Source organism: Muscardinus avellanarius, assembly GCF_963383645.1.
Source record: "Muscardinus avellanarius genome assembly, chromosome: 13".
Taxonomy (NCBI): Eukaryota; Metazoa; Chordata; class Mammalia; order Rodentia; family Gliridae; genus Muscardinus; species Muscardinus avellanarius.
In genome coordinates, this window is record NC_137799.1 from 1,678,203 (window position 1) to 1,699,324 (window position 21,122).

Here is a 21,122-nt window from a genome sequence, read left to right on the forward strand (position 1 = left end):
CTCCCTTCTCCCCTTCTCTTCCTCCCTCTCCTCTCCCTCCTCTCTCTCCTTTCCCTCCTCCCCCTTTCCCTCCCTCTCCTCTCCCTCCTCTCTCTCCTTTCCCTCCTCCCCCCCTCCTCCTTTCCCTCCCTCTCCTCTCCCTCCTCCCTCTCCTCCTCTCCCTTCTCATTTCAGTTAGCCAGAGCACTGGAGGTTTTACACACATGATATAGATATCTCTGTAACTCAAGACAATAAATTACTCTGAATACTTCTTTAAAATGTACTTAAATGTCTAAAAATCAACTAAATGCCCCTAAATTTATAATGGTACTCTGTAACCTATATAGGAAAAAAAATGTTTTACTGTGTTGAAAATGTGTTTCTGCCAGCTAGGCTGGGTGGCATATACCTGTAATCCCAGTACTTTGGAGGCTGAGACAGGAATCAGGTCTGAGGTTAACCCTTAAGTAGGTAGGGCCCAGGTCCTGTTCTGTGGGCTCCTGCACCCAGCTTGCAGCCCAGACCTCTCGAGGGCCTGGAAGCGTCTGGCTGTGGGCGGCACTTTGCGTGGACGACCTCTCAGACAGGTTTCCTTGCTTAGCTGTTCCCTGGCCGACCTCCAGTCAGGAAGCTGTTGGAGATTCTGCACGAGTGGCTGGCCAACCTCCCCCTGGACAGGATCCCCTACAACGCTGTCCTCGACCTGGTCAACAACAAAATGCGGGTGAGCCCAGCCCCCACTGCTCCAGCGCTGTGTGCTGCCGGCTGGGAGGGACCGCAGCCTGTGGGGCAGGGAGCTGTGGAGGGAGGGGGCCTGTACCCAGCCTAGGGAGCCCACCAGAACCAGAGCTTCAGTGCTAGGTGGCTGGCTCCTGCTGCGGGCCACGCCCAGGTCAGGCTTCCCGAGGCTGTGGGCAGGGAGTAAGCCCACACACGCCCTGTCTGTCCAGCCCTGCCTAATGGGCCAGCCGCGCTCTCCCTCCATCACTCACCTGGTGGGCTGAGGCTTCTGGTCAGGCCCCTCTCGAACCGCCTTTGCGGGCTCTGTTGCTCTGAGCCTCTCCACACTTCTGGGGGCAGCGGGGCCGCCACGGAGGCAGGACCAGGGCAGGCCTGACCACCCGGCCTCTGGGAGCAGCACCTGTTCTGGCTGGGGTGGGTGAACACTTAGCTTCCCTCCCATTGCTTGCTTCTCCTCATCCTGGCTAGCCAGATGTGGCGCACACCTGTAATCCCAGTCCTTGGAAGGCTGAGACAGGAAGGTCGCAGGTTTGAAACCAGCCTCAGTGTAGTGAGGCTCTTAGCAAAACAGGGCCGTGGGTATAGTTCAGAAGTAGAAGGCTCCTGGTTTCTACCCTCAGTGCTACAAAAAGGGGGGGGGGGAGACCTGATTGATCCTGATTAAAAGTTGGCCATCTCTTCTGCTGCGTGTTGCTCATTGGTCACCTCCTGCCCGGCGGCTGAGAGCACGGGCTCCCTGCCGGGCTCGGAGCGCCCCGCTAGTGAGCGTCCTCTCCGGCTGGCTTTGTGGTGAGGCGCGGCTCTGGTGTGTGACGAGGAGCTCTTAGAGACGCCGCCCAGCCACGCAGGCACTGGGCTCCTGTTAATTTCAAGTTTACCTTGTATTCTCTGCGCTTTCTTCTCTTCAGATTTCTGGAGTCTTTCTCAGCAGCCACATAAAGTGGGTAGGATGTCAAGGGAGCCGGCCGGAGCTGAGGGGCTACCCGTGTTCCCTGTGGAAGCTGCTACACACGCTGACCGTCCAGGCTGCCACCCACCCAGAGGCGCTGGTCGGCACAGGTAAACTGCCCTGGGCCACGGCGGAGGTGGGCTGGCTGGGTGACATGCTGGTCATGCCTACATGCTCTCTGGTGCCGGGAGCACCACAAGGCTTGTCCTGCTGTCCGCGGCATTGTGCCACCCAGGCGTCCAGGGCCCCACTGCAAGGATGCAGAGACACCTCAGGTCCAGGCTGGCATGGCCGCCAACGGCTGGGGCTCGGGCAGGAGCAGACATTCCTCCCTGTAATTCACAAGCATGTGTGTGCGGACCTGCAGGAAGGAATCAGGACATGGATGATGCTGGCCAGGAGTTTCTCTGCACTGTTAACTCACTCTTTGCTCAGAGGGGAAAAAAAATAGGAGAATAAGCCAGGCGTGGTGGCGCACGCCAGTACTTGGGAGGCTGAGTCAGGAGGAGCACAGGTTTAAGGACAGCCTCAGCTACTTAGACCCTCAGCAACTTAATAAGACCTTGCTTCAAAATAATGAATAAAAAAATAGGGCTTGGAGGTACAGTGCCCCTGGGTTTCATCCCTAGTACTGCAAAAAATAAAGCTGGGCGTGGTGGCGCACGCTTGTAATCCCCGCATTTGGGAGGCTGAGACCAGAGGATTGCAGTTCAGGGACAGCCTCAGCTACTTAGTGAGGCCCTTTACAATTTGGTGAGACCCTGTTTCAAAAATAAAAAGACTAAAATCTAGGGCTGGGTGTAGCTCAGAGGTAGACCCATTTGAGCTCACTTGGGGAGGCTTAAGAGTTACCACTTGTTACTTAACAAGTGGCCCCAAGTTCAGCAACTTAAAACAGCCCACCCTTTTTCATCTCTGCTTCTGGAGGCAAGAATTGGGTGTGGGTGACCGGGACAGGCCTGCCCCTGCGCTCCCTGCGCCTCGGCTGCGCTCTGTCCCGGCCTTGGTGCCTGCGGCCCTCCTCTGCCCTGCCCTGGGCCGCTCACACGGGCAGCTGCTTGCTCGGCCAGCTTAGGGGGCGGCCCGGGTGCCGCCCATCACTTCTGCCGGCTCTGCTTTGGAGTGCCATGCCGGAGGCGGGCCCGGGTCATCTCAGAGGCTGCCCACCTGGGAGGTTGAGACCCACAAAGCCTGGGAGCTGGGTATCTGATTGTTTCAGTTGTCACAGAGCAGCTGAGATTAGGTCTGCCCCTTCACGAGACTCCCTGTGAGCTGGACGCACCGTCCTGAGCCGGCACGTGCTCCGCGCCTCGCGGCCCTGCGTAGATGGCACGTGTCCGACTGTCTTCGTCTTAATAGTTCACTAACGCTCCACTCAGCCAGAGCGGGGTCTCACTCGCCCCTGCTTCCCTGTGACGCTGCAGTTCTTTACGCCTATCTTTTCTGTATAACACGCAGCGCTGGGTGCAAGGCGAGCGCGGCCACCCGTCGCTGAGCCTGAGCTCGCTCGCTCCTGTGGCTGCAGCATCGGTGCTGCTGGTTGTTGGGCAACACCAGGGTCAGGAAGCATCTGGCAGCCCGGCGGGAAGTCACAGCACAGCTCCACCGTGGCCCGGCCACGTGGAGGGCCAGAGAAGGGGCTCTGGCTGTTCACAGGAGCAGTAGAGTCACTGCTGAAAAGCATGTGTCCAGAGCCAGCGGGGCTATAGGCCTCAGGGCCACGAAGGGCACTGCTTCCCAGGGTCTCACAGAGGGGGGAGTCTCCATTCCTTTAGGAATCAGAGAGGACACGTGGGGAGAGACCGCAGAGCTGCCCAGGCACACTGAGACGTGCGGCAGCCCCACCCAGTGGCACCGCGTCCTCCCTCCTGCCTACTGGGAACGAGCGCCTTGAAGGCAGCGTGGTGACAGCCAGGGACGGAGGCCTGGGAGCCATGTGGTACGGGCTGATCCTCGCACGGCGGGGTTGTAAAAGCCCCTCCACCATGGCAGCGTTCCCCTCCCCCGTGCAGGAATCCAGGCCATCTTGGAGGAGGGGTCCTGCCAAGGGAATTGGGTCAGACGCACAGGATTAAGTCTTGGAGGTTTTCTTCCCTTATTGCGCGTTTAAACCCGTCTCCTAAAGCGCCAGCCGACCGTACTAATCCTCCCCAGGTAGAGGGCTGTGGTTCTCGTCCACTTTAAAGATTAGGGTCCTCGAGCATGCAGCAGTGCGGAGGGGAAGAGGAGGGATTACTCTGATGCTGAGGCAGATGTCTGGAGAGGAGGCCAGACGGGCCGGGCCGCAGGGCCAGCGCTGTGTCTGGCGCCGGGCACTGCCCAGCCATCCCGGGCTCCTTCAACACCAGCAGGAGTCTGCACACATCAGGAGGAGGTCTGCGGCTCGGAGTGGTGCGAGCGAGGGTCCTGGTGCAAGTTCCCTGGGCTTACCCAGCCCCAGCGCCTCTGGTTCTTTACAGTAGGCACCGCAGCAGGGCTGCAGGCGCTGTCCTTCATTGGGAGCCAGGCCCCCGCACAGCCTGGCGTGCATGGAAACGGCTCCCACCCAGGAGCAGGTGTTTTACTGTATGGCTTTTGAGGTGGACCCGCAGTCAGCTGCGCTCTCCTCCCCCACTTGAATGGCTGCCCGGTAGAGACGCCGGCCGGCCTCTGCAGGGCCCTCGGTCCTCGCAGGTTCTGTTGCTTCCTCCGCCTGTGTGTGTGGGGGGGCTGCTTTCTGGGAAGACTGTGAAATTTGTCCTTGGCGTCTGCTCGGGCCCATCCTGTGAGCAGCTGCTTTGCGTGTGGTCAGCTATGGGCCTGGGTGCCGGGCTGTTTCCTTCCTAAAGCACCATTTGGGAGGCGTGGCCCTTTGAAGAGCACAGGCCTGCACCAGCCTGTGCTTCCCCCAGAGGAGCCCCAGCGGCCGGGGCCGTGCCTACCCACCTCTCAGGTGGGGACAGCCACTCCGACGGTGTTCTGTGGATTCCGAAGCATGGCAGGGGGCTCGGAGCCTCGTTGCCGGCCCCGCCCTTCGGAGACTTTTAGAGTGCGCACAGCTGGCAGAGCCTGTGGGCGCCCTGCTCTCTGTGCTGCGCAGAGCCAAGGCAGCAGAGCACGCGGGCTGCCCCTCGAGCCCACTGAGGGTCCCACTGGTGCAGGTGCCTCGCCAGGGTTGCTGAGGGAATGCCGGCCCCAGGCTCGTGTCCAGAGTCTCTGAAGGGACACCAGGGCTGGTCTGTGGCGCGCGGGCACACTCTGGCACGCTTGAGTGGTCTGAGCCCGGGTTCCGAGACCCCTGGGCCAGGTCGCCAACAGCTCTTCCCCCTGCAGGCTTTGAAGATGACCCCCAGGCCGTGCTGCAGACCGTGAGGAGGTACGTCCACACCTTCTTCGGGTGCAAGGAGTGTGGTGAGCATTTTGAGGAAATGGCTAAGGAGTCCCTGGATTCGGTGAAGACCCTGGACCAAGCTGTTCTCTGGCTCTGGAAGCGGCATAATGCGGTAAACAGCCGCCTGGCAGGTGAGGGGGCGCGCCCCGCAGCCCCTGGAGTGGAGTGGCCTCGAGCTTGGGCGGGAGAAGTCAGCGCAGCGTGAGGCCATGGCCGCTCGCTGTGGTCAGCAAGGTGGGCACAGCCGCAGCGGCGTGCCCCGGCTGCCCGCCTCAGCTGCCCCTTCCTTTGCAGCCGGGCCCCTTCCTTTTCCTTTGCTCCCTCCTCCTTTTCCTTTGCTGCCTCTTCCTTTGCTCCCGCGGGCCTCGACATAGCCCTGTCCGCCCTACCGCACCCCCGCGGCCCAGCGGGCCCTCCAAGTATCTTGACACCGGAAAACAGGGTACATATTAATTGCGCATAAGGAATTTTATGTCTTTAGAATCTGTTCTCAGACTGTAAACCAAACCTCTCAAAGTGGATTTTTGTTTTAAACTAAATAGGGTACAAGCATTTTCTCAGAGTTAAGTAATTCAAACTATTCCAAAATCAATGGCAGATTAGAATTAGGCTTAAGAATAATTCCACTGAGAAGTAAATTTAATAGAGATGAACAGAAAATGCTGCTGAACTATTGGTTTTCATTTAATCCACTGTATTATAAACACATATTACAACTGGAGCACTAAAGAAAATTGGTTCTTCTGTGGCCGGCGCTCGGCGCCTTCTCGCCCCAGGACCTGCCTGCTCTGTGGCTGCTGTCCCGAGGTGCGCATCGCCATGGCCGCCCCAGGCCTCTCCCTGCCCCCACGCCGCTCAGCGCTGTGCAGCCCTCCTGCCGTGCTCCGCTGGGCAGCAGATGTGACCGCTGGGCCCGCCTTGGTCTAGGAGCCCTGCGGCCCCTGTCCCCAGCCAAGAGTGCCACGTCATCAGCCTGGTGGGGCACTGGGACTCCTGCTCGGGAGCCCCAACTCCTCAGAGGTCTGGGTCCCTGGCCAGGGCTGGCCCCTCACGTGACAGCCCACGGTGGCCTAGCCAGTGTGTACCTTCATCTTCCCCTAGTGAGCATCTCCCGACCTTTGCCTGGTCCACTCCTGGTTCCATGTCCAGCACTTGCCACACAGCAAGCAGGATGAGTGTCCTGAGCCCCGGCACAGAGGTCAGGGGCTTACTTCTGGAAGCGCTGTGAGGCATGGCAGCCGGCCAAGTCAGCAGGCTCGGGAGCGGGGCGCCCTGCAGCCAGGGCTCTGGTCCTCCGCTGGCTTAGCAAAGGGCCTGGCTACAACTGCAGTGCCGCTAGCACGTTACCAGGGAGAGAAGCGTGACTCACCAGTGCCCGCCCTGAGGACAGGGAGCCCCTCAGCCTGCTGCCAGTGCACAGGCAGGAGGCTGCTCACCCGTCAGAGGTGGGAGCAGTGCATGGGGCTGGGACAAGCAACTGAGCCGCTTCCCCAGGGCAGAGCAGCAGCAGCGTCAACCCTGAACTTGTGGACGCTCCTAGAGGCCGTCAGAGTAGGTGCAAAGCTGGGTGTGCGAGGTTGCTTGTGGCAGAATCAGCTACCTGGCCGTCCACCAGGAATCGACCACACCCATGGGACTCCGGAGGGCACTGCACGGTTTCAGGACACGCGTGAGCATGGAGCTGAACCCCAGGAAACCGCTGGGCAGTATGCAGAGGAGGGAAGGGCCTGTCTTCCAGGAGGCGTCCCCAGGGTAGAATGGGAGCCGGCTTTGCCTGCTCCGGTGCTTAGTTTGGCCCGTCATGAATATTTGTTCCTTCTGGAGTGTGTCAAGGATTTTGAAGGGATCTTTAGGGTGTGGGAGCAGCACAGGCAGCGGGCCCAGGAGGGGCGCCCTGGCAGCCGCAGCGTGGGGCTGGTGGGCGGCCGCGGGCTCAGGCAGGGGGCAGTCAGGTGGGCTCTGTGTGGAGGCGGGGGAGCCCACAGTGGAGCACTGTGCCCGGCACCGGAGGGGTGCCGAATGCCACAGTGCAGGGGCAGGGCTGGGAGGCCGGGCACCACGTGGCACTCCACTCCTTTCCTCCTAGGCCACCCGAGTGAGGATCCCAGGTTCCCGAAGGTCTCGTGGCCCACTCCAGACCTCTGCCCAGCCTGCCACGAGGAATTGAAGGGCCTGGCCAGCTGGAATGAGGGCCAGGTGCTCGCGTTCCTGAAGCAGCACTACAGCCGCAGCAACCTCGTGGACACGTATGCGGCGGACCTCGACCTCGGGGAGCCCAGCGAAGGAGCGGCCCTGGGGCAGGGACCGGCCTTGGGCCGGGAGCTCACTTCCCCAGGGAGGCCCAGCGTGCTGGGGCCCGGGGCCGACCTTGCCGAGAGCCTGCAGCACAGGCTGGACGTGCGGCTCCAGAGCCCCCGCGGGCCCGGGGCCCCCCAGGACGCCGAGGCCGCAGTGCCCTTCCTCGGGCTTGGCTTCTCCAGCCTGGACATGAGCCTGTGCGTGGTGCTGTACGTGGCCTCCTCGCTCTTCCTGATGCTCATGTACTTCTTCTTCAGAGTGCGGTCCAGGCGCTGGAAAGTCCGCCTGTACCACCCGGCGGTGTAGCAGCCCCGGGCGGCGTTGGCAGCGCAGAGCCAACCTCTGCGGCTCCCACCCGTGCCGCCTGCAGCTTGGTGTTCAGATCAGGGATTCTGTAGGCACGAGGGGCCTAGGTTCCTGCCCCGTGGCCCCTCAGGACCTGCGGCCCCTCGCCAGGGCGGGCCGCGTCTCCTCCTTTGCTCCTGTGTTTCTCCAAACCCTCCGGAAGCCGCCGCAGAGTGGAACACGCCTGCTGCCTCCCGCCACGCGCCCTGCAGCCCCTGAAGAGGCGCAGTGCTCCTGTGACCTGCGACCTGCGCTTTTCGAGCCACACAGGTGTCTCTGTGAGCAGCAGCCATCTCTGGGAGCTCAGGGCGCTGGGGGCAGAGGGAGGGCTCCTGTCAGCTGTGGGACCAGGAGGCGTGGGGAGCTCTGCAGGGCCACATCCCACCCGGGGCCTGCAAGGGTCCTGGGGTGTAGTGCCTTTTTGTCTGTTTATCTGGTGGCAAGAGACAAAGCCCCCAGTCTAGCTTCCCTAGGGGCAGCTGGGGCAGCTCAGCAAGGCGGGGGAGACCCTGGAGGCCCCACACACCACACTCCCTGGCCTGAGCCCCTGGAGGGTCCCGCTGGCTCTGATCTCCCAGGCCTCGGGGGTGGCTTCATTTTTTGCGTTGAGCAATTTGAACATTGTTTGTGAAAGTCCAAACACTTGATGGTGAATTTGCCTCTGAAGATGTACCCAGAGCAGACAAGCACACTGTTTCTGGGAACATCGCCATCGCCAGCCTCGTGGTTTCTGACCTGTCCCACCGCTTTATTTGGATAAAGCAGACTTGGATGCATCGGGTGCCTGTCCGCGTGTTTGCGCCTGTCTGTACACGTGTGTGACTAGTTGTAAAGTTTTCTACTTTGCCTATTTTGTATTTTATACTCCCGTTTCCTAATGACAATTGGTAACACTGCTGCCGCTCAGAGAAGACAGCCGTCTCCTGGGCGCCCCGCGAGGGTGGGCTGGGGCCACTGTGGCTCCTGCTGTGCGGCTCCACAGGAGGTGTCTTCTTGTTTGACAACTTTCAATCCCTAGAAACCTGTATTTTAAAAACACATGCTTGTCTTTGTAGCTGATTATGTGCCAGGGTTGTTGAAGATGCCGTATTGTCTGTCTGCCTGAGAGTCAGGCAGGTCCACGTGCAGCTCCAGAGGGAAGCCGAGCTGCTCTGGGTGTGTCAAGTGTTTCTCCCTAAGATTGCCCTCGAACCTGCGTGGATGCAGGAGCCCTCCTGGGCAGGGCCGCGGGGAGGCACGCTGCCTGGGGACGCCCGCTGGGAACCTGGTTTGGAGCAGCGGTCAGCAGCCCAGCACGTGCACGACTGGCCCGGGAAGCGCAGTCACACCTGTGGGGCCTCAGGCCCAGTCCGTCTCTAGGCAAGGTGTAAGGTTGCGTTTTATAAAGTTTTAAGTATTATAAGAGGTATTGAGACAATGAAAATAATGGTTCAGTAATTTAAAAGTTTATTATTTATTTTTAATGGAAATATTTTGATTAAAAGCAAATGTCAGTGAAGTTTCCCACCTGCCAGGAAAACAGATATTTTGTATTTAAGTAAACTGAAATGTGCACATTTTAAGAATAAAGGAATCTGATGTTTGAGGAAATCATCGCATCCTTTGAGATGGGAACGGGCTCCACGTTGAGAGTGGGTGTGGGCAGTGTACCTGGGTTCCCATCTAGAGTGGGTCAGACATCTGAAACTCTAGAATTTCACATATTGAACCAGACGCTTTTTGGAAGAGAGCCTTGGCTCAGATGGAAAGTGAAAGATGGAAAATCAACTCTAGATTATCTCCTCAGAGTCCATGTTTCGGCAGCTAGGAGACCCTTAGTTCTACCCAGCAGGTTGGGGTGACTGGCAGCAGTGGGGTGTGCAGGATGACACGGTGCCCCTCTCACTGCTGGGCCCCACCCCTGGTGTCACCTGAGCCCCCCCCCCCCCCCCCAGCGCAGGCAAGCCTCACCTAGCCCCTGGCTCTTAGCTCCAGGCCTGAAGTGTCTGTCTGAGGCCCCTCGGAGCCCTTCCTCCTGGCTGGGAGGGCGCTGGGTAGCCTGGCTGGAAGAGTACTGGGTGCAGGCCTCTGGCTGCCTGCGGAAATGAGCCTCTTGGCCCAAAGTCCCCTCCCCGTCCTGGGCGCACCTTCCAGGAGGCTCAAAGCAGGATGTTGGTCCATCAGGGGACTTCCAGCTGACATTTCACAACCCAGTTGCTGTGAAGGCGGTACCTCCAGACAGGGCCAGAGCCCGAGCTGAGTGGGTTGGGTGGCTTCCCTGTGGGGGTCAGGGCAAGGGCCGCCCAGGTCGGCCCAGGCTGGCTAAACCCAGCACAGGAGGGACGTGCAGACTGGGCGGAGGGCGGGGCGGAGACAGGCGAGGGGCGGGGGCCAGGGGCGCCAGATCCTCCGTCAGCACCGCGGACAGCGCCGCTCTCAGTGCCCTGTCTGCCCCAGCGCAGGCTGGGGCTTAGGAGCTCGGCCCTCCCATCTGATTTGCCACACCACCACCATGCTTCTGGAAACGGAGCTCGAGCGCCACCGGGAGAGGCCGGGGGCCCCCGAGGCCACCACCCTCTGCACCTTTGTTGGGACTCGGGGTAAGAGCCGCGGTCTGAGAGAGGGCCAGACAGAAGGGACAGTGCAGGGAAAGTCCAGGGAGACCCCCCGGGGGCCGTGGTGGGGGAGTCCACGGGTGGAGGATGGCCGGGAGGACCTGGTGCTGGCCTGCGAGGAGCCAGAGTGAGGAACATCAGGGAGGCCCGCCCCCTGGTTCTCAGCGCGGCCAGGGCCTGCATCCGCCGCCGTCAGGGCTGGGTCTCCCGCCTGAACCGGCTCCCCAAGGGCCGGCCCATTGCCACAGACGTTGGCAGATCACGAAGGGAGGCATTGTTGGCGGGCCCGCCAGATGCCCCGGCAGCGTGAGGCCGCCCTTCCCCAGTGCAGCCACACGCGCCCTGGCCTCTGCAGCAGCTGACACAGGCAGCCTCGCACTCCCTGCACAGGTTCAGTCGCCTGTGCCTGGCCCCTCTGGAGTAACAGGTGCAGTCCAGCCAGAAGAGCAGAGTGCCTGGGATGGGGGGGGCTACACGCCTCCCGCAGGTGTCCTCCTGGCCCTGGAGCTCAGGGCTCACTGTCCAGAAGGCAGAGGCAGGGAGGATCCCGGGTAGAGGGACCCAGATGGTGGTGTCAACCTGCTGGCTCCCGGCACTTCCTGGGTGCCCCACACTGCCTGGGGTGGGATGACTGCACAGGCCTGGTGCTCTGGGGCTCGTGCAGGGACAGGGTGCATTCTGGCTGCTCACCTGCGTTGACTGGGAGCGGGACGCTGAAGGATCAGAGGCAGGCGCTGCTGTGCGAGCCCCAGTGCCCGCGAGATGGGCCCTCAGCCCCTCCTGGCCACGTCTTGGCTGTGTGTCCAGGCCCAGGACGCTGGGCTGGCTCCCCCGCTAAGAATCGCCCTTCTTCCTGTGCCCACTCCCGCGGGAAGCTGCAGAGGCGGGTGCAGAGTCAGCCGTAGGCCTGGAGTCCCGCCGCTCTCCCTGGGTCACGGGCTGCGCTTCTGCAAGCAGACCAGATGTTGTCTGGAAGCCTCCGAGCCAGGCTCCTGAGGCCAGACTTGAGCGGCACAAGAGCCCGGCCCCCTCCCTGTGCCTTCTCCCAGCACCCCTGTCCGGAGCCCAGCGCTGGGCAGGGCGAGCCCGCGGGCAGCCGTAGCGGGCTCCCTCCCCAGCCGTCCCTGCCCTCGGTCAGGCTGGGGCTCCCTGCGGCGCGGCTGTCTGGGACCCCGGCCCCGCCCGCCCGCCCCGCCCGCCGCTCCGCCCTCTGCGCGGGCAGTGTCTCCGATGCCGCGGGCCCGCGGAGCCTCTGCGGAGCAGGCGTCGGTCAGGGCCGGCCATGGAGGCGCGCGGGGAGCTGGGCCCGGCCCGCGAGGCGGCGGGCGGCGACCTGCTGCTGGCGCTGCTGGCGCGCAGGGCCGACCTGCGCCGAGGTGGGTGCCGGGGCCCTCGGGCAGAGGAGCCCAGCTGGAGAGCGGGGCGGCCAGCGGCCCCTCGAGGACTGCCAGGCCGGCCACCGGGGGCCGACGGCAGGCCATTGTCAGGGGCGCTCAGGTCCAGCGCCGGGGAGGGGCGCCGCCCCCACTTGCTTATTTATTCTCCGGGCTCCTGGGAGGGGTGGCGAGGGGCTGGGGAGGTGGAGGCTTGGGGAGGGCGGAGGCGAGCGGAGGCTGGCTGGCGACGGCGGCGCAGCTCGGGGCTGTGCACCTGCGGGGCGGTCGCCATGCAGCGTGAGCGGGCCGGGGTCGGGCGGGCTGCGGCCGGGGCGCTGTCCACACCACGGTGCTGAATCCGCGCGGCGCGGTCCATCGTCCACCCGTGGGCCTGCGGTGTCCTTGCGCCCGAGGCCGTTGTCTGGGGAGCAGGACTCCACTGCTCCTGCCCTAGCCGGGTGGCCGTTTTGCCAGACGCGGGACCGCGTCCAGCGCGGCCAGCGCGGGTTTCCCGCCAGGGCGGGAGGGAGGTCCAGCCATCTCCTAGGATTTCCTCAGCCCACCCGGCTCCTCCTGTTTCCCAGCCACCGGGGCCAGGCTGGAGCGCGGTTGGTGGCCAGGGAAGTGAGCGCGGGGAGGTGGACTGGCCGCAGAGGTCCCCGCTGCTGCCCACGAGGCCCCCTTACTCTGTCCTCCTGGGCTCCCGACCCGACTCCCCCCGGAGGCCTGCAGGCTCCAGGACAGAGTTTGATTAAGTATGGTGTGAGGAGGGCAAGCCACCTACTGTGTGCACTACCACCACGCAGGAGCCCAAGGACAGCGCGTCTGCTCAGCCAGTCCACCATAAACACTCCTGCCACCTCCGCCGGGGTTGCAAGGGCTTACCTCGCAGGCTGGGGCACACAGGCTGGGCGGCTCTGGAGAGCGAGGCCGCGGGGCCGACGGGAGGCCCCCCGCCCCGCCGTGCCCAGCTTCTAGGGGATAGCAAGGCCCCGGCCTCCCATCTCTTATCCCAGTCTGTGGGGCAGCCCCCCACCGTGAGGTTTTCTTTTGAGCTCAGTGCACCCTACTTGGCAGGGAGACATCTTGTAACTGACGGTATTCAGCCTCCTAGGATGGCCTGGGCCTCCCCGCTCGCTCCGAGGTGTTTCTAAGTTCCGCCTCAGCGGCTGCCGGGCGTGGGACGCAGCATCCACGGCCCCAGCCCGGGAGCTGGCAGAGGAACGGCGTTCAGAGCAGGGATGCCTGTGCCCACAGAGATCCCGCTGTGCGCCGGCTGCGACCAGCACATCCTGGACCGCTTCATCCTGAAGGCGCTGGACCGCCACTGGCACAGCAGGTGCCTCAAGTGCAGCGACTGCCACGCGCCGCTGGCCGAGCGCTGTTTCAGCCGCGGGGACAGCGTCTACTGCAAGGACGACTTCTTCAAGTGAGCCTGGCCGCGCGCGGTGGGCGGGTGGGCGACCCCACGGCCCTCCTGCACTCCCGGCCAGTCCAGCCCCTCCACCACCAGGCAGGGCACCCAGACCTCAGAAAATTGTATTTTTAAAGTAATTTATTTTAGCCGGGTGTGGTGCCGCACGCTTGCCATCCCAGCATTTGGGAGGCTGAGACAGGAGGATCGCGGTTTGCGGACAGCCTCAGCTACTTAGCGAGGCCCTCTGCAACTCAGTGAAACCCTGTTTCAAAATAAAGAATAAAAAATTGGGCAGGGGTTGTAGCTCAGAGGTTAAATGGGTCTGAGTTCCATCCCAGACCCGCAAAAAATATATAAATAAAAATAAAAATAAAGTAATTTATTTTGGCCAGGCATGGTGGTGGATGCCTGTAATTCCAGCTACTCGGGAGGTGGAGACAGGAGGACTGCAAATTAAAAGCCAGCCTTGGCAATTTAGCAATTCCTCGATACTCTGCCTCAAAAAAAAAAAAAAAAGTTAAGCCAGATATAGGAGAATTGAAGATTGTAAGCCAGACTTAGTAATTTAGCAAAATAAAAAAATAAAATAGGGGTAAAGGTGTAGTTCAAAGGTAGGATGCCGCTGGGTTCAATCTCCAGCACCACACACACACACACACACACACACACACACACACACACACACACACACATTTTTTAAAAGCGGACTGAGAATGTAGCTCAGTGGCAGAATGGCCCTTGGTTCAATCCTCAGCACTGCAAAAAGGTGGGAAAAGTAATTTATTTTGTAAATCATGAAAATGGTTGCTTAAAAAAATAAGCCTAGCCAGCAGAGGTGTCACAAGCCTGTAATCCTAGCTACTCTGGAGGCAGGAGGATGGCAAATTTGAGGCCAGCCTGGGAAATTTAGGGGGATCCCGTTTCAAAATTAAAAGGCTGAAGGTATAGTTCAGAGGTGAAGCTCTCCTGTAACCAAACAATTGAAAGTAGGCTTTGTAGCTTAATTCTTTTAAACTGAGCTCCTTCTTGGTCCTAATTGGGAAAGCGAGTGCCTCTGGGGTCCAAGGGAACTGCCCCCGGTGGGCCCCGACCCTCCAGATTCATCTTCCCCACCCCGCGGCAGCGGGTTCTGCACCCGGAGGCTCCCCAGAGGGAGGCTGCGGCTCTGCCGGGCTGCCGCCTGACCCCGGGCAGGGCGGAGGATCCCTCCGTTCGGCGGGCCGCGCCTCCCACCCTACCCGCTCGGGGCGAAGCGGCGGCGGCGAGCCGAGCCGCGCCGAGCCGCCCCTCCGTCCTCCGCAGGCGATTCGGGACCAAGTGCGCGGCGTGTCAGCTGGGCATCCCGCCCACGCAGGTGGTGCGCCGCGCCCAGGACTTCGTCTACCACCTGCACTGCTTCGCCTGCGTGGTGTGCAAGCGGCAGCTGGCCACGGGCGACGAGTTCTACCTCATGGAAGACAGCCGGCTGGTGTGCAAGGCAGACTACGAGACCGCCAAGCAGCGAGGTCAGCGGGAGGACCAGCGGCCAGGGGGGTTCTCACCCGCCGTCACCCCAGCAACGAGCCTGAGGCTGGGGTCCAGGCGCTAGTGTGGGGAGCCAGTGCGCCCTGACCCCCAGGCCGGGTGCGGCGGCATGGGGAAGCCTGCGCTCTCTTTCGGGAGAGTGGGGAGTTAAGTGTCTGGATTATCAACTCTGATAATCTGAATGGTCACCCTACCTCCCAACGATGAAGACCCGGCTTTGCCCACACCCAGGAAAGGGGCGCCCGCAAAAGTGGGGGCCAGGCGGCAGGCGGTGGGTCCCTGATGACCTGCCCGCGCTCTGCACTGAAGCTAAGCCCTCCTCGCCCGGCCCCGTCCTGGAGCCCGCGCAGGGCGGGCGGGCTGGGCACGGGGTGCTGGGGGGCACGGCGCGGGTGGCAGGCTTCACCTTGTGCCCCACGCAGAGGCCGAGGCCACCGCCAAGAGGCCGCGCACGACCATCACGGCCAAGCAGCTGGAGACGCTGAAGAGCGCCTACAACACATCGCCCAAGCCGGCGCGCCACGTGCGTGAGCAGCTGTCCTCGGAGACCGGCCTGGACATGCGGGTCGTGCAGGTCAGCGCTCTGCTCCGCGCCCGGGGTCCCCGCAGCCCTGGCTCTGGGCAGCTTCGGCAGAGCCGGGAAGCCCCGCGCCCCACTCACTACCCGGGTCCCCAGGTTTGGTTCCAGAATCGCCGGGCCAAGGAAAAGCGGCTGAAGAAGGACGCGGGCCGGCAGCGCTGGGGCCAGTATTTCCGCAGTATGAAGCGCCCGCGGGGCGGTTCCAAGTCCGACAAGGACAGCGCCCAGGAGGGGCAGGACAGCGACGCCGAGGTCTCCTTCACCGGTACGCCGGGTCCAGTCACAGAAGCGCCGGCCGATCGCGAAAGAAAGCGTGGGGAAGAGCTCGGGTTGCAGGTTGGGCGGGTGTCTGGGGGCCTCATCTCTGGCTCCCCCACCCCGGTACTGCGGATGGAAGCCAGGGGCATTCTGCTGCGGAGCGACACCCCCAGCCCTATTTTTTATTCTTTATTTTGAAACAGGGTCTCACTGAGTTGCAGAGGGCCTCACTGAGTAGCTTCCCAAGCGCTGGGATTACCGCGCCGCGCCCGGCGGCTTCCACACGCTCACGTTAAACCCTGCCCTCTCCCCCAGCCCTGCGGCGGGTCTCCCCTGGTGGAGGGCAGAGCCTGTGATCGAGGGGACCTTAAGCTGTCACCTACCAAGAATCTGCCTCCAGTGGGGAGAGTCAGGTCATCTCCCTGACGCCTCAGCTGCAAAATGGATTTTTAACAAAACGATTTTTTAAATAGGTAGCTCCTTTGGAGGTGTTAAACAGTCCGCGGGAGCGCCGGGCGTGGGGGCGCACGCTGGTAATCCCCGCGCTTGGGAGGCAGAGACAGGAGGATGGCACAGGTTCGAAGCCAGCCGCGCTGGCTTAAGAGATCCTGTTTCCAAATAAAAAAAAGTATAAAAATAGGTCTGGGAGTGTAGCCCGGACGTAGAAGGGTTTCCAGGAACCCCAGTACCACTTAAAAAAAAAAGTCCGCAGGGCGTGGTGGTGCGCGCCTGTAATCTTCCCAACTCAGTGAGATTCTGTTTCAAAAATGAAAAGACTTAAAAAAAAAAAAGGGCTGGAGGTGTAGCTCAGAGTTAGAATGCCCCTGGATTTCATCTTCAGTACCACAAATAAAATAAAATAAAATGATTAAAAACTAGAGCTAGGGGGTATAGCTTGGAGGCAGAATGCCCCTGGGTTCCATCCCCAGTACGGGGGAAAAAAAAAAGTCCAAGCTGTTGGGAACCAGTTCCCTCCTCTGTGGGACGAGTGTTCCATGCCCTGTACCTGGGAGACCCTTTCTACCCCTTAAAGCCACCTGCCTTGTGGGCAGCGTTGTGGGATTAGATACTAGTCCAGGTACTCTGGGCCTAAATTTACTCATCTGAACAATGGGGTGTGGTACCCATCCCCCTCTGAGAGCTGCCTCTGAGATCAGCCTGGACCTTGAGCCCTGTCTGGGCTGGACTCTACCATTCCTGAGGCACCCAGTAGGATCCAGCTGAATAAACCCGGGAAAAGAGGGGGGAGGCGGAGAGGGCCAGGTAAGTTCTGAGAGCAGAAGGGGCTCTGCTGTGCATTGTGGGACAGCCCCACCCCAGCTCCAGCCGGGACTGAGGGCCCCAGGTGGAGGGAGCGGCACTGATCTGAATTCTCCGCTTCCCTTGCAGATGAGCCGTCCATGGCTGAAATGGGGCCTGCCAACAGCCTGTACGGCAGCCTAGGAGAGCCCACCCCAGCCTTGGGCCGGCCCGCAGGGGCCCTGGGCAGCTTTGCACTGGAGCACGGAGGCCTGGCCGGCCCGGAGCAGTACCGAGAGCTGCGTCCTAGCAGCCCCTACGGCATCCCCCCTTCCCCCGCGGCCCCCCAGAGCCTCCCCGGCCCCCAGCCCCTGCTCTCCAGCTTGGTATACCCAGACACCAGCTTGGGCCTCGTGCCCTCGGGGCCCTCAGGTGGACCTCCACCCATGAGGGTGCTGGCAGGGAATGGACCCAGCTCTGACTTATCCACAGGGAGCAGCGGGGGTTACCCTGACTTCCCTGCCAGTCCCGCCTCCTGGCTGGACGAGGTGGACCACGCCCAGTTCTGACCCAGGGCCCTGGCTCCACTCAGCATCGGACTAGAGGGGTCTTAGTGGTGCTGCCCGTGGACGGGCAGCTGGGGCCTTCACTCTCCATTCTGAGGACCTGGGAGGGAAGACAGGGAGGGGGGCTGGCGTCGCAGAGCCTCCCCCACTGCCAAACCCGCTGGCTCCTCCCTGGGGCTGAGGATCTGGACGACTCCTCCTCCGGCAGATGCGGGTGTCCTCCTCCGGCAGATGCGGGTGTCCTGCCCGGTCTGCCCACGAGCCAGTGACACTGGCTAAGTTTTGTAAGCAAATTCCTCCCCTTTATCGACCAGTTAACTGAGCATTCGCTGCTGTTTCAGACATCAGACGTCCCCTGGGCCAGGCCTCTGCTGGCCAGCATGGTCGTTGGCTGGAAAATGCTTTAATACCCAAATGGGAAAGAGAATAATTCCGAGATCTCACTACCAAGCTCCGTGGTCTCAGTGCGTGACCCCTTAGCCCCCACTGTGGGTCAGAGATCTGCCTCCCCGTCCAGGTGGGAGGGGGTGCAGCGTAGGGTCCTGTGTCCCCGTGGTCAATACCCTGCAGAGGGCCTCTCCCCTCCCCAGGGCCTCCCTGCCACCAGCAACCCTTCCTCAGGAGCCCCCTCCCCTGGGTCTCTTGGGGTTCTAGTTGAGGGCCCCGTGGAGGACAGAGGAGGTGGTGTTGCTGGGGACCCCCAGGCTCAAATCCTTGGTTCCTTGAGGCACTTGGCAGACAGTACCATCTCCTCCCGGGGCACAGTCTTCAGGCCTGCAGTCCAGACTGTGCCCACCAGCACCCGTTGCCAAACCGCCCGCCTTCCTGGGCTGGGCGGGCTCTGCCTGCCGGGCACTGGACAGTGTTCCCTTGGGAGGAGCTGGGCTGGGGTCCTGGCTGCTGGCTCCTTGCCTGCTTTTCCAAAGGTGACACAAACCGGAGTCTGGGCTCCCTGTTCTGTGAGCGTCCTGTGACTTTTATTTATTCTCTAGCGACCAGCTCTTTCCAAGACTTCAATAAATTTGTCCATTACATTTGCTGGAAGGCCCGTGTCCTCGGTGAAGCTGAGGGGTCTTGGTGGTGCTGCCCGTGTCCTCGGTGAAGCTGGGTGCAGGCTGCAGAGGTTGCTGGGGCCGGGACAGGCCTTTGGAAACTGAGGGTCTGCTGCAGGGACTGCGGCTCCCAGGCCGGCCTGGCTCCTGCTGTGAATTGGTGGTCTGTGCCTAGATCTCTGCCAAGCTGCTACACACTGGAAGGAGACCTGGGGACCATGCACGGAGAGGGGTTGCATGTCCAGGGAGCTGGCCCAGCCCAGAGGGAGGGAATGCTGGCCTGAGGTCATGGGATCTCTGCTGCTAACTTGCTGTGTGACCCGAGGCCAGACTGGACCCTTTTGAGCCCCACTTCCTCCCTTGAAGGGGCAACCTAAGGCCAGAGTCAAGGCGCACCCCCCCCACCCCAGCGAGTGCTCTTGGAGGGAAGTGCTGGGTGGCCTCTGTCCTCGGGCTCTCCGGCCTCAGCCTCTTCTGCAGGAGGGGAGGCCTGGACCTTCTCTGGGGGGCTCTCCCTGGGGTGAGTGGGGGCTGGAGGGAGCTCTGGTTCTCAGTGGAAGACAGGCCAATGTTGCTGGTTGGGGAGCAGGAACCCCCAGGTGGCCTGGGCCCCTAGTGAGAATGGGGACCAAAGAGCGGGGGCTCGGCCACGGGGTGCAGCTCTGAGCCCCCCTCAGCCCCAGGTTTCCCCAAGGCCAGCTGCCTTTTTTGAGGGGGCCTGGTTAGAGCTAGCTGTCTTTTGGAGGGTCCTTAGACACTCCCTTTCCCCAGTCCCTCCCTGCCCCTCTCCTGGAGGAGGCTGGAGCTGGGGGAGGGGAAGGGAGTGTTGAAGGGAGAGGAGGGATGGGAGGGGAGCCCTCAGCTCACCAGGTTTGGGATGAGGGCCCTGGGGCAGGGCCATGGTGGACCTGGGGGCAACAGCGCTCTGAGGAGGGGCCTGATGCCTGGCAGCTAGCAGTCCAGGGCTGGCTGGGGCTGGTGCGTAGAGGCAGACGCCTGGCCTTGGGTCTTGGTGTTGCAGGTTGGGCCTGGGCCCTCTAGGTGGGCTCTGGCTGCTCACCTCTGGGCACCTGGGCAGGTCACTCCACAACCCGTTTTTACAACCTGCTGTATGTGGCCATTCGGGCCCTTCCCTGTAGGAGACTGAGGCTCCAATGAAGGGGCTTGCAGGGGCTAGGCTCCCCACCAGGGCAGCGCCCCAGCCTGGCAGGGAGGCACGGAGCTGAGGACCCCAGCCCCACAGCCCCTGGGGGAGCCCCAGGAATCACAAAGGGCGGGTCCCCAGCATGGCCCTGGGAGAGGATGGGGAGGGGAGAATGGTCACTCTGCCCCTCAGGAGGGGGGCATGTGGCAATGACAGCGACCCTGGGGGCCAAGCACAGGCTGTCAGGCTGTCCTGGGGCTAGCCGGTACGCGGCGGGCAGACGCCTGTGGGTCCACCAGCGGCGCACTGGAATCCTCCCTGGGAGCGCAGGCGGCCCCGGGGGTGAGGGGTCTCGCCCCCGGGAATTGGGGATTTCTAAAGGGACCGGAAGTGGCTGGCGGCCATTTCCCAAGCCCCGCCCGCCGCGCCCGGCCTGGGCCCTCCCCGCCCCTGGGACCTTTTAGGCGCTGACAGGTTAATGAAGTGCCGCGTGGCCCCGCGGGGCCCTGGACCTGTCGGCGCGCCCGTCCCGGGCTCCAGCCGGCTGTCGATGGCCGCCCAGCGCAGGGCCGGGAGCTGCGCGTCCGCAGAGGGGCGGCCTGGCCTTGGGGGCCACTTTGGGAGTGCATGCTGGCCTCAGCGCCCCCCTGAAGGAAGCGGGCTGCTCGGGCCTGGGGTGGGACTGTGGCCGGGCAGCGCAGACCCCAGGCTGGGGAGGGCGAGGACGGGGGAGAGTGATGCCCACGGGCCAGGAGGAGGACCGCTTCCGCGTTCGGCCAGGTTACCCGGGTCCTGAGGACTCAGTGTGGGGCAGGGAGGAGCCCCATGCTGGTCTGCCCGCGCCCTGGCGGTGGGGAAGGGGCTGCGGGGCTGCACTAGTGGGGATGTCCAGCGGGGTTCCCCTCCGGACTGGACCGCAGAGGCTTGCGATAACAGAGTGGGCGCCGAGAGCGGGGCTGTCGTGGGCCCCAGGGCGCTTCTTGTCCTTCTCACCCTGCTCGGGGGGCTGGGCTGTCAGCCAGGACCCCATCCGCTGCCCAGCGGGCAGCCCCGGGCGGGGGGGGGGGCTGCTGCCAAGGACCCCAGGCCCGCGCTGGCTGGCTCGCTCCCCTAAATACTGTGATTTCTCCCAGCACTCTTATGTACAAATTCTCACTTCTGGGACCCAAAGATCTCCCTGCTAGCCTCACGCTGGGAGACTTGGGCCAGGGACACCCCCTCCCTCTGGTCCTCCCTCCTGCCATCTGCCTCTGGACCAGCCCCCCCCCTCGCCCCCGCTGCACAGGAGGGGCCCGAGGTCCAAATGGAGAGCTTGCCTGTTGAAGCAGCGGCCCTGATAAATCAGTGGGTTTTTCAAAGGGATCCGTCTGGAGGGCTAAATCCCAGGGGCTGTAATGATCAATTCTTTAAACCCATAATTGTTCAAATTACTCTGAGCAACATAAAACATTAATTTTAAGAAATTTAATAGAAAAAAGCTCTTTAAATCCACGAGATAAATGGCCCTCGGTGTGGCGACCTCTTTCCATACCTTGGTGACATTGAAGAATCTGAAAGTTATTTACATTTTCATTCTTCGTGGAAAATGTTGACAAGCTTTTGGCCGTGGGCGAGTGAGGTGCGCGAGGCGCAGGGTGCCCCTCCCCCCTAATTAATGGGGGGGCCACGACTTCATAAGCAGAATTTT

At 62.1% G+C, this 21,122-nt stretch overlaps 2 protein-coding genes across 3 annotated transcripts in view; both read left to right on the plus strand.

The window, feature by feature from the left end:
- The window catches only part of QSOX2 (quiescin sulfhydryl oxidase 2), a gene marked incomplete at both ends in the record, with an annotated part of 28,299 nt that extends 20,653 nt beyond the window's left edge, over window positions 1-7,646 (plus strand). Inside the window, 4 exons of the mRNA XM_080708676.1 lie at window positions 584-706; window positions 1,632-1,782; window positions 4,985-5,173; window positions 7,129-7,646. Coding sequence (XP_080564802.1) covers window positions 584-706; window positions 1,632-1,782; window positions 4,985-5,173; window positions 7,129-7,646 — 981 coding nt within the window. The remainder of the gene's footprint in view (window positions 1-583; window positions 707-1,631; window positions 1,783-4,984; window positions 5,174-7,128) is intronic.
- A 2,530-nt stretch (window positions 7,647-10,176) lies between these two features.
- Window positions 10,177-17,242, plus strand: LHX3 (LIM homeobox 3; the record flags this gene model as incomplete). 2 transcript variants are annotated; one of them, XM_080709138.1, is made up of 6 exons in its annotated part: window positions 10,177-10,264; window positions 12,913-13,084; window positions 14,375-14,577; window positions 15,019-15,170; window positions 15,273-15,441; window positions 16,824-17,242. In XM_080709138.1, 6 exons carry the CDS (start codon window positions 10,177-10,179, stop codon window positions 17,240-17,242), a joined length of 1,203 nt encoding a protein of 400 aa, XP_080565264.1. The 2 variants fall into 2 exon arrangements, with proteins under 2 accessions (XP_080565264.1, XP_080565263.1); XM_080709137.1 differs by lacking the exon at window positions 10,177-10,264 and adding an exon at window positions 11,562-11,655.
- Between the last annotated feature and the right edge of the window lie 3,880 nt (window positions 17,243-21,122).